The sequence below is a fragment of the Ahaetulla prasina genome, chromosome 1 (assembly GCF_028640845.1).
Source record: "Ahaetulla prasina isolate Xishuangbanna chromosome 1, ASM2864084v1, whole genome shotgun sequence".
Classification (NCBI taxonomy): domain Eukaryota; kingdom Metazoa; phylum Chordata; class Lepidosauria; order Squamata; family Colubridae; genus Ahaetulla; species Ahaetulla prasina.
This window is the reverse complement of record NC_080539.1, coordinates 215374902-215387513: the sequence shown is the minus strand read 5'-3', so window position 1 is coordinate 215387513 and position 12612 is coordinate 215374902. Positions and strand designations below refer to the sequence as shown.

The 12612-nt window shown below is 46.1% G+C and overlaps 1 protein-coding gene across 1 annotated transcript; it reads left to right on the top strand.

Annotated features, from left to right (window-relative positions):
• Positions 1-741: 741 nt before the first annotated feature.
• Positions 742-2208, top strand: SP9 (Sp9 transcription factor). Its single transcript, XM_058187462.1, has one exon. It carries the CDS (start codon positions 904-906, stop codon positions 2206-2208), a length of 1305 nt encoding a protein of 434 aa, XP_058043445.1. The 5' UTR covers positions 742-903.
• The last annotated feature ends 10404 nt before the right edge of the window (positions 2209-12612 follow it).

The window sequence follows — 12612 nt, the reverse complement described above, 5'->3', positions numbered from 1 at the left end:
GGTAAGTCAGGGGACGCTTCTTATACTCACGGAGGTCGATTTTCGTTGTCGTCTCCACCCCTCCCCCATTTTTGACCCACAGTGTTGATCCAGCAGGAAACAGTTCGTAGTTGCAATTAGGAGACGCGGTTATATAAACTGTATGATAAAAGAAAGCCAATCATCTCCTTGAGGGCTTCTTTGAATTCCCGTTTCAGCTTACGACCCTCTTTATTCGCTGCTTTAATTTGTCCTGGTACTCACTGCTCTCTCCCCCCCCGTCCCAATTTTCATTATCTTAAATTGACCCCGTCACAGGCTCAGATTTACTGGCGACCTGGTAGGGAAGTCCTGTGACCGCGTGTACGGTTCGTCGTGCTTCCTTTTTTTTTTTTTTAGCAAGATGGCCTTCTCTTAATGTCTTTAGAGAGAGCAGAGTGCCGCCGCCGCCCGCTCCAAGGTATATTTGATTTTGATTTTAAGATCGGTTTGGTCAGCCATTATTATGCGAGAAATGGACAAACCTCAATCTTCTCTTTAAGAAAAACTCAGTTATTGCGGTTTGCTTGTGTTTTTCTTCATTTCGCTTCCGTCTGCCCTAGGGTGTTCTGGAGTTTCCTTCTTAAATTCCTTCTCCTTCTGCTCAGCACCATCCCGGGGAGCAAGTGACTGTCTGGATCGAGCTAGGCGGGACAAGACTGAACCTGGAGTTTTCCCTTTGTTTGCTTTTTTTTAAAGAGCGCCCCAACTTTTGGCAAGGACGCCTCTGATTTGGGTGCATCCGGGGCCTCCTCCTGTGAGCGTCTCGGCGGGTGAAAGAAGCCGGGCCGTGTCCGATGCTTAGGGCTTAGAGGGCGAGATTGACGGGCTCGTTTTGTGTCTCCCCCACAGGAAGAGCCACGCTTTGGAACCACGCCCTTGGCCATGCTGGCCGCCACCTGCAACAAGATCGGGAACACCAGTCCGCTCACTACCTTGCCCGAGTCCAGCGCCTTCGCCAAGGGCAGCTTCCACCCTTGGAAACGCTCCACCTCTAGCTGCAACCTGGGCTCCAGCCTGTCCGGCTTCACCGTGGCTACTAGTCGGGGCTCCAGCGGGCTGGCCAGCGGCAGCGGTACAGCCAACAGCGCCTTCTGCCTGGCTTCCACCTCGCCCACTTCTTCGGCCTTCAGCAGCGATTACAGCGGCCTTTTTTCCAACTCGGCGGCGACGGGCGTGTCCCCGCAAGAGCCTGGCGGACAGTCGGCCTTCATCTCCAAAGTGCACAGCTCGGCGGCAGATAGCCTGTATCCGCGGGTGGGCATGGCGCACCCCTACGAATCGTGGTACAAGTCCGGCTTCCATTCCACGCTGGCGGCCGGCGAAGTGGCGAACGGGGCGGCCTCGTCGTGGTGGGACGTGCATACCAACCCGAGTTCGTGGCTGGAGGTGCAAAACCCAGCCGGAGGCTTGCAGAGCTCGCTGCACTCGGGCGCCCCCCAGGCCTCCCTTCACTCCCAGTTGGGCACCTATAACCCGGCCGACTTCAGCTCCCTCACCCATTCGGCCTTCAGCTCCACCGGCCTGGGCTCCACGGCTGCCTCGCACCTGCTCTCCACCAGCCAGCACCTGCTAACCCAGGAGGGATTCAAGCCCGTGCTCCCTTCCTACACGGACTCCAGCGCCGCCGTGGCCGCGGCCAGCGCCATGATCTCGGGAGCAGCGGCCGCGGCGGCGGCTGGAGGAAGCTCCGCGCGCTCCGCCCGGCGTTATTCGGGCCGGGCCACTTGCGATTGCCCCAACTGCCAGGAAGCCGAGCGTTTGGGTCCGGCGGGCGCGAGTTTGAGGCGCAAAGGGCTGCACAGTTGCCACATCCCCGGCTGCGGGAAGGTCTACGGCAAAACGTCGCACCTCAAGGCGCACCTGCGCTGGCACACGGGCGAGCGGCCCTTCGTCTGCAACTGGCTCTTCTGCGGCAAGCGCTTCACGCGCTCCGACGAACTCCAGCGGCACCTGCGGACTCACACCGGCGAGAAGCGCTTCGCCTGCCCGGTCTGCAACAAGCGCTTCATGCGCAGCGACCACCTGAGCAAACATATTAAAACGCACAACGGGGGAGGCGGGGGCAAAAAGGGCAGCGACAGCGACACGGACGCCAGCAACTTGGAGACGCCCAGATCCGAATCGCCGGACCTTATCCTGCACGAGGCGCGAGGCAAAGACTCCACAACGGGGCCCAATGACTCTTAAAAATTAAAAAAAAAAGAGCGAGCGGCGGCCGGAGAAGTTTTTGGCGGGACGGGAGCCCGCCAACTAGAGTGCGAGAGAAAGGAGACGCGCGGGGCGGGGATGGGGGGGGGAGAAGCCAAAGGCGGCGGCCGCGTCGCCACTTGGCCTCGGCTCTTCCGCGAGTTTTTTTTTTTTAAAAGCAAACGGGGTGGGATGGGTGCAAAGGTGACGCGGAGGGCGAGCTGTTAAGACTTCCAGACTTTTGGAGAGACCTTGAACCCGGCCCTCCAGGCAGAGACAATACAACCATTCCCCCAAACAATAAAACAACGAGCTTCATCTTCCTGGCGAAGAGCAATACAAGCGGCCGGAGATTTATTATTATTATTTTTGTCCTCTCTCCCAACCCCTCCTTGTCAGCGCATTCACCTTTCTCTCTCCCCCCCCAAAAAATAACAAGACTCCCCACGAACAACCGCAGAAAAACGGAACTCGCCACCCGGGACTACGGTGCTTTTCTTTTGGAGTGATTATAGTATAGTTATAAATCTAAATTTACTGCAGACAAACGGCAAAGTCTTATTTGGTGAAATATTCTACAATGATGCTTTTATATTTAAATCTGAAAATTCCCGTGGCGCGCCTGTGCGCCGTATATACACCCAGACACATATACAAAGGCTGAAGGTGAGAAACCAAACTGGAAAATACCCGGAGACGGTTTATCTCTTGTGATTCATCAAAGCTATGTATAAGTAGGATCCCAAAACACTCCCCCCCCATTGTGTTCTCTTTTTCCCCCTTGTAAATGTCAGTTCTGATTTGGGGGGAAGGGGTGAATTCCTGAAACTCAGAGGAATTCTTTTTTCTAATTATTATTTCTGATGCACTTTGTGGAGGTCAGTATATATGTAAAATATATTTAAAATGTTGAGTTTAACATTTCACTCGCACCAGTAATTTAAGGTTGTTTAAAGAGATTTAATGCGTTTATCTGTATTGGAAAAAAAATCTTGACATATTTTCACTTTGGTATTATTAAAGGATTCTGAACAATGCGCTCTGGGGTTTCATTTTCCCCTAGACAATCCCGACGTTTATTCTCTTTTATTGAAAAGTGACCCCCTCGTCATAGATATTGCACTGAGGGGATTAAAGCAATAGTTGCAATGTTATACAGATTTAGGAAATAAATCCCATTCCAATCAGTACAACTTATTCTGAATAAACATGCTTGTGATTGTGATTTAAATATATTAAAGGTGAATTAAAATACTGTGCGCAGTTCATACTAAAGATCAAACTTCATTTAAGAAGTCTAAATGATGGGTGCCAAAATTTTAATTAAGTCAATTTTCCATCACCTTATAGGGGAAAAATGGGATCGAACCCCTTTTAAATCAATTCCCAAGCCCCACTGATCTGAGCCATATATGGAGCGCAACTTGCTAAAGCAATTGGCAAAACCTCTAAAACTCATCCCGGATATCAAAGGCCATTTCCATAAGACTGAGCGCCCGTAGGAAAGATTTTGAAATGATAAACGTGGGCCGAGCAAACATTTTATTAAAACTAGCATGTGAAATCTTACAGCGAGGTGGCTCAGGTTACAGAAGGCAATCCCACGGGGAATAAATCGCAAGAGACATTTCATGCCTAAATGAAAATCTTGTTAAATGTTATTAATTTTGACTTGGAGCACATAGCAGCCCCCTGTGCCTTGTATTCCCTTATTAGAGATTCATGTCTTATCAAATATCTAATTAATCTCCTAGACATCATTTGTTCTGGCCAACTTTATCTCAGCTGGTCCACGGGGAAAACCCCTCAGAATGTTCTCAGTGACAAAGCTTCCCTGGAAGATCCTTTTAATTGTTGAAATGAACTGCGCCAAATTTGCATGTCAAACGGTAAAGGGCAAGGCGAGATAAAACGTAATCGTTTTAAAAGCCTTCCAAATTCAGCACTTGATTTGATAACTGAGCCTCTCTCTCTCTCTCTTTTTTTAATGTTATGGAGGACAACTGCTCTTTTTCTTTTCAAAAGATAGTTGATCTATGCAAATCGTGGTTTGGAAATGCTTATGTCCCCCTGCAGTCAAATGCCCCTTGCATGTTATTTGAATATCAGTGGCTCTGCCGTTGAAAAGGTTCGAGGATGCTCTCTGACTTCTTTGTGATTACGCAGTGCAGCGTCTTATTCTGAAGGAAAGGGTGGGGGGACCTCAGGAATAATTAAAGGCTGGGATAAGGCCTGGGAACACATTTGGGACAGGAATCTCATTTAGACAGCCTCTTTCAAAATAAGGCACAGTTAAATTGACCAGAAGGCAATTATTGAAATGAAAATTATTTTCACTCCCTTTGTCTTCTGACCACCAACTTAAAAGCCACCGTGTATTTCTAAAAGAGGAAAATCGTTCCAATCGTCTCCTTAATTGCGCTACTTTAAAGAGGGAGAGAAACGAATGGAAGGGGGAAAAATTGAAAGAAAATTTAAATTGAACATTTCAGAATGAAAGGCTAAAGTATACTCTTGGCTTTTCTGTCCATTTGGTTATGGAAATTTACACACACACACAGAGGGAAAGCTCGGACACTTCTGTGTATGTGTAGGCTGACATATATTTCTTTCTTCTTGGCAATCAGGAAGAAGAACCAGGCTGCCAGGAGGCTCTGAATAAAAAACATCTGTTACATCTCCCGGGCAGAAAACTCGCACTGAGTTTTCCGTCGTTATTGTGCTAAAAATACAGTAGGAAGGGAACTAACATATTTCCCAAAGCTTGGTAAAAACGGCGTAACCGAATTTGGGAAGGGGAATATTTAGGGGAATCGAAAGACAGTTTTGATTTATGCGTTGGTGGCTATTCTCTCTCTCTCTCTTTCATTATTTCCTCTTTAATCTGGTGAAGGCGAAAGGCGCGAGCAATCTTTCTCTCCTCCCCGGCTGGCCCGCCCGTCTGATCCGCTGGTTCGGGATTCGGTCGTAAGCCTAAACTTGCAGAAGACGACCTAATGGGTGTGAAGTTCGTGAACGTCCATTTCTTTCCCTAACCTTTCCCCGCTTCCCTTAGCCACAGCGTTTGTTTCTTTGGAGCCTTTTTGCTCTGGATCTGAGGGAGGAAAGAGACGGTGTCTTCGGGCGTGGGGAGGTGAGGCTGGGTGGGAGAAGCAGAGGTCGAAGAGAGCAGAGCTGGGCCAGCGACAGGATGCGGCTCCTCTCTCTCTCCCCCCCCCGCCCGCCTCTCTCGGTCGGGGCGGTCATTGTGGGCTTTCTAAGGAATGCGTTCCTTCTCACTGGGCCTTGGGCAGGAGTCAGCTTTGTTTCCCAGTCCCTAATAAACCAGATCAGAGGCCCTTTCGTTGAGGTCCAGTTTTTGACAGGGTTACAAGTTCTCAGCTCGGTGATCAAGGACCCCCCCCCTCGCCATTTCCCCCTCCCCGGGGGTCAGAAATCGTCCATCATCGACAGACTCCCCCAGAAAGGAAGAGAGGGCAATGTGAACGCTTCGCGCCTCTCGGCTTCGGGGCCGGCCGAGCCACGGAGGGCAAAGGGAAAAGCGTCAAACAATCCTCCAAGGCGATCCCCGGGGCAGGCTGAAGTGGCAGCTTTTGAATGCATAATGAAGGAGAAGCTGGGCCGCCCGGAAGGGATCCTGGACGAGGAGAGCTTGTCTGAGCGGGGCTCTCCCACCCCCAACCCGAGCTTAAACTCGGAAATCCAGAAAAATGCGCGGGAAAGTGCAGGTACACCATTGAGGGTGAAGGAGACAGGCTTTGCCAAACCCCTTAGCCCGCCTCTCTTTTCAGCCGGACAATAATGCATTGCGTCCCATATAAGAAGATGGCAAAGCAAACGATTTCTGGCCATTTTATGGAGATCGGGTATTCTTCCTTCCGGTGAGGGGAAGTTAAGAGACACATCAAGAGGCCGGCGAAGGGAGGCTCCCACACAGTATCTGACGAGCGATAAAAGGACCTGAAAGCGGGGAAACTCTGCCCCCTTCTTTAAACCCGCTATTTCTCTATCTTTAGGGTTGTTTTTTTCCCCCCCTTCCTCTTCCCGCCTTAGGAAGTTGTAAATAGTACAGCTTGGATAACCGAGGCAACTGATCAAATTTCCCTCCTTTTAAAAAAAAAAAGAAAAAAAGAAATCCGCACGTGGAGGCTTCTATTTTATCTGCAGCCGCTCGCAGTATTTTTTACCCCAGCTATATACTTCGCTATGTTCCATAAATGCAGATGAAGGGAAGAACGCCACGGAAAATCCGGCCTATTTGAGTAATTGGTAGACTAAGTGTTTATTTTAAGTGAGAATAATTTAGCTACAAATTTTCTTAAGGAATAACATTCTTAACATATTAAATTCTCTTCTCCCCCGCAAACTCTGATTTGCTTTTATGTTTGACAGTCACTTCTGAGTCATTGGGGAGGAAAGGACGGGGGGGGGGGGTTTGTAATTTCCGACTCTTTGGCGCCATCTAGAGCAAATCTCGTCCCGAAAGCAACACTTCCCTATTCCGATAAGAATTAAGATATAAATCTTTTTTTTTATTTTAAAAAGACAAGTTAGATCAGCGCCTTGAAATCTGAAGTGAAGCAGCGAAGATAGATACGCTTTTTCCAGACGACAATTTGTTTATAGAATTCGTTAGGAACTACTAAGCCTTGGAGGGCGTTTTCATCCTTTATTCTCTCCACCCTTGCCCCGCCCGCTGATTTTTAAAATATATATTTATGTCAAGCTATTATAATTCCTTTACCTCCCTGAATTGGGAGCTATATAGAGCGATATTCGATCCTGAGAGGCGTTCCAGCGAAACTAGTGTTTTCCAAAGCAAGCGCTGGATCTTCTGACATGCCACAGGTACAATTACTACTATAGGAGTTTACACAGGTAAAGGTGCAAGCCTCTCTTTACCAAAAACGCAGGTCGAGTTGGGCCGGATCCAATTAAAAGGGAAGGGGAGAAAGAAATGAAAATAATTAAGAGGTCCTTTTTGTAACCCGAACCAGGTTTGTTTTCCTTGCTTAAAAACACACAATGCACACAAAAAAACCCTGCCCATTTCAGGTCTTCTACCTAGGAAGCGCGCCTCCAAGTTTCCACTGACGGGTCAACAATCCAGAGTTTGGAATCGGAGCCGGAGAAAGTCTCCGTGTTTAGCTTTTCGATAAAACGGGGGGGGGGACACGTTTTTGGGTTCCTTCAGGCGCACCTGTGGTGCCCCAGCAGCAGAAGTCGCGGGGAAGTCGCGGAAGAGAAGATGGGATGGAGATTTCTTTTTTTGGGGGGGGGGAACCCGGCCAATCGCTTGTCAGGAGATCGGGTCATCTGTAGGAAAGACTACACACTCGTGCCGGTTATTAAAACCCAATCCCCCCCCTCCTCTCCCTGCTAATCCTCTTCTCCGCCTACAAGCATCGAGGATCGTTTTAAGAAAGAGACAACGCCGCGCTTACCTCCTTTTTAAACTGAGGAGCGGCTCCCTCCCACCGCCTCCCCGAGCAAAAACTCACTTTCTAAACCTCTCCCACTTAAGGAAGATCGGAGCGGACCTCTGCTGGGGAGCCCCTCTCCTAAACCCAGCCAGCATTACCCGTAGAACTTAGCACGCACACGCACTCACACACACGCGTTCCCACGAGGGGAAGAGCGGCGGGAGCTGCGCCTTGCGGGGCGGCCATCTGTGAAAGCAACCCGGAGCAGTTCCAATCCACACCCAACAGAGACTCCGCCTCCACCGGCGGGCGCACCTCGAGCGAATTCGGGCTCCGCTCGCCGCGCTTTAAAGCCCATCATCCCGGAGCTGCCTGTTTCCGAGATGTGTTAATTACATACTTTGGAGAGCAGGGCTGCAAAGTCCTTGTCCGTCCGTCCTACCTACTTACAAAATAGGGTTTTTGCTGCGGGGAGAGCGGGACGAAAGATATATTATTTTTTTTTAAAAAATAAAAAAAAATAAATTTGCCTTTCAGCCTAAAGCTGCCTTACCTGAATGTCATAATTACAGTAATTATGTACATCCAAATTACATGCTAATTAAATTAGAATCAAATCGTTCTAAATCGAAATCAAATGAGGTAGCGAGCATTAATCAATGACAACATAAATAGAGAGTTTCCTTCGGGGATATTTATTGCAACGATCCAAGAGGGAGCCTGAGCTGAAAAGTCACCTGTTTATTCACCTTTCAATTAGTAATAATTTATTCTCCTTTACCATCTAAATTCTGGCGCTGTCGGCTGAATCCCTCCTCCATTGCCAGGCTCTATGGAGAATTAAACGGTAGGCACCCTTTCTGCCTCCAGCACCCGCTCTAAAATCGGTTAATATCTAGTCTGCAAAAGGCAGCCTCCTCTTGAAATACCTGGGAACAAAGAGGTGTTCTTGAGACTCCGGTTTGGCTGACTGTGGAATCTGGTTTGGAAAGATGCAGAAGGAAAAACAAAACACCCTCTCATCCTTCAGCAAATAACACACACACACAGCACAGAAGAGCCAGGAATTATTTCCCTGCCTTTCCATTAAGTGTGAGAACAGGGATTGTTGGCTGAAGCACAGTGGTCAAGGTCACCCTCCAAGAGAGTGATAATTACTTTGAATGTTTTATAGGTAAAAGAAAAACAGCAGGTGTCTAAATGTGAGCTCCCTGATTTGCACTGCAAATACTTCTTCAAGTTCCTGGCATGGCCAGCCAAGAAATAACCATGACGGCCTAAAATGCAATTACCAGCAGTCATGGCTTGGAAACTGCCTTGAGTTGCCCATGACAAGACAGGCAGCATAGAAGTTTAATAAATAAATGGCATGAAGCTGGTTTAAGCAGTTATGCAGGATTCAAAGAGTCAAGATGCTTTGACTAAAGTTTGGGGACTAAAACTTTAAATGCCCTCGCCCCCCCCCCAACCAAAGTACATTCAAGTTATCTCATTTCTGGTCCCTAACAAGGCACAGTATCTCAAGAACCTTGTTCCAGAGTAACCAAATGGTATCAACCTATCAAGATGCACAAGACCCTAGTTTCACTAGAAGCCCAAAATGCTTTCTAGAAGTACACGTAGTATGTTCAGTCAGAAGGTTTGGCAAATATATCCTGGGGAAATTTTCCAACCTTGTGCCTTTTAGATGTGCAGTAGCATTTCTGTTCTGAGTACCTCCAGGTTAGGGAGATGCTGGAGTTCCCAAACATCTTCAACTAGGCCTCAAATTGGGAACTGGGGGAAGTTGCTTTAGAACAGGGCTCTCCAATCTTGGTCCCTTTAAGACTTGTGAACTTCAACTCCCAGAGTCCCTCAGCCAGCTTTAGAAGACTTCAGTGTTAGCCTTGTGAATCTAACCTGTATGTACAGAGTGCAATGTTTCTCCTAATTCAGAAAATTGGGTCAACGAAGACAATCATGCTTGAAATAAAGAAAACAAAACATGTCTAGGAATTGTATCTTTGGGGATGGGTGGGTTGAACATATCTGGATCTCGATACATAATCCCAACAACACATAATCCCAAGCCTTAGACTGAAGCAAGAACCATCTAGCCATTTTTCTCTGCAGAAAAAAAAAAGACCAGTTTGTGGAACATTCTTTGGTCTCAGATTTGTATATTTAGGAGATGCTATCATGGACTTTTTTTTTTAAAGTTAGGCACAGAAAGTTATTACTGCAGTTGTTCTGTTTTCCCATGAGCGAGCGTTCTGTGGGTAGAGATCTGCTAAAAAAATGCACCATGCACCACTTTCATCTTGTGGCTAGGAACCAGAGGGCTATGTTTGCACTGTTTAAGCAAATTCTAATCCCAGATGCTTGTGCACATTTGTAAACCAACAGCACCTCCTACAGGGTTTAATTTGATATTGTCAAGTTAACATAGCTAGAAGCAATTTACCACTTTTGTGTCCCTCTTCTTTTTCCTTCTTTTTTCAACAATTGTCTACAGCTGATTTTCTTTTTAACATTACAATGTTAGATTTGCCAACAAACAACACACTTCAGTGACTTGTATCTCCATTACGACCAGCTCACCTCTTTCACAAGGTAAGTTCTGTTACAGTACTACTCTAAATCACCCTTTTTCTAGTGCCGCAATCTTTTATCTTTTAAAATAAAGTCTTTGCACACTTAAATCTCTTTTATGTATTCTTCCAAAGTTTCTCAATATTAAGAGCGACCTTACAAAATATGCTTAAAATATCTTACTATCTTTCAAGGTGTCCACTTTGTAAAAAAAAAAAAAAATCTCCTTGGGGATGTGAATGTTTGTTGCTTAGTACGGGACTGAATCTTGCAAAAAAAATGTGGCAAAAACAAGAATGTCAGCAGTTCCTTGTTTAGCAGAAGGTCCTCAGTCCTAGAAAGCAAAAGTTACCTGTACACTGGGCATTATTTTTGGTCTAGTTTCTGTTTGAGAGAAGTACCCGGTTTAGTGAGCGAAGGAGAACACTGGATGGCAGAGTCAAGGCTTTCCAATCAACAGGGTGTAGCCTGGGCCGCGGTGTGGCTCAGGCTGTAAGAAGCCTGTTATTAAACACAGCTGCTTGCAATTACTGCAGGCTCAAGTCCCACCAGGCCCAAGGTTGACTCAGCCTTCCATCCTTTATAAGGTAGGTAAAATGAGGACCCAGATTGTTGGGGGGGCAATAAGTTGACTTTGTATATAAATATACAAATAGGATGAGACTATTGCCTTACACAATGTAAGCCGCCATGAGTCTTCGGAGAAGGGCGGGATATAAATGTGAATAATAAAAAAACAACAGGAGCACAAAATTATAGGCACATGCTCACCCACGTCTCTCTAAACTCACCTAACAGTAACCAAGAGCAGAACACAAGTGAAATGCTTGCTAAGAATAGAGGGACCGGTACACTTAATTCTCTTGTGTGAGAGAGAAATGTAACAGCAGCAACTGGATGGCATGTTGCCAGTGCAGAAAAGGCTGAACCAAATATCCCTTTTCTACCTACCACAAATATATATATATACATGAGGGGGAAAAAAGGAGATTGCTCTTTGCAAAGAAAAAGAAAAGTCTGGTACTACTCATCTATTATTCCAAAGGCCTTTTCAAAGTGGGGTCATAAATTTTCCGGGGCGGAAACCCAGGTTTTGCTGAACAATGATTTCTTGTCCTCTCTCCTGTGTTCTCAAATACACAAGCCACAAAAATAAGCCACGGATGTTTCCTGTTAAATTCTTATCCTTGTTTCATCTTAGAAACAAATACTGCAGTATTGTGGAAAATAAGTATTCGGGTACGTAAGAGCTGACTGTTGCATCTTGCAGCATCTCTTTATATTGTCTAGGTCAGTAAAGAGAGATGCAGGTTGTAGCCACAAATGCTGGAGCTGCTTCCCCCCCCCGCCCCCATAAACTTAAAACCCACACACTGTATCTAAGCAGTACAGTGTGGACTGTACTGATGGTAAAGTCTACACAAAAACAACCAATATGTTCTTGATGAATATTTTATAACTGTGAGAAATGTTTTTCCTATTATGGTTGGTTGCAAAGTCAATAGACGTTTAGACTGGATTTGGCATTTTTATCCACCTATTTAGTCCTTCCCAAGGATCTGGGATAGGAGGGTGTTGTTTAAAAATATTAAAGGTATCGTGACAGGTGAAAGCTCTTCCAAATACAGCTGCCTTTTGCAATTGACTGATGGCGATTTTGTCAATGCCGATGGTGTTCAAGTGGTGCTCCAGATGTTTTGGGATTGTACCCAAGGCACCTATTATTATTATTGGTACTACCTTTGCTTTCTTTTGCCACAGTCGTTCTACTTCTATTTGAAGGTTTCTGCATTTTGCGATTTTCTCCAGTTTTTTCTCTTCTCTTCTGCTATCTCCAAGTACTGCAATGTCCACTTTCCAGACTTTTTTTTGTCTTTCTTATTGCCGTATGCTAAATAAATAATAAACATTTTTCTTATCGACAACTGTTAAGCATGGAATGTTAAATGGTAGATGCCAATCTATTTGAATTCTAAAGTCCCAGAGCACTTTAGCTTCTTCATTCATTCATTATTTTGTCTAGTTTGTAGCCCATCAGGTCTTGCCTGTAGGCAAATGGAATTTCTTGCAGATATTCAAATTGTTGATACTTCGTCATGCTGTTTGTTGTCAGTCTGTGCAATCTTCTTGCACCAGCTAAGTGATCCACTGTTTCCTGAGTCCTTCGGGAGAAGGGCGGTATAGAAATTAAATTATTTTTATTCTTATTCTTCCTATTCTTTCTTCAGCTTCTTTGCAGAGGCAGCATTTGCTATCTGTCGTTCATTTCACAATTCTGGTTTTATATGCTGATAAGGTTTGGTCTTGAAGAAAGCTCCTCTTTCTCTTTCTTCAACTTTCCAGCTCTTAGCCATGAGTCTTATTGTTTTCTGTTTTGCCTGCTAGTTTTGGGGTGGGTTTTTTTTGGTAC

Bases quoted from the DNA above. Each gene is read 5' to 3' on its own strand.
- SP9 (XM_058187462.1), top strand. From the start codon at position 904: ATGCTGGCCGCCACCTGCAACAAGATCGGGAACACCAGTCCGCTCACT.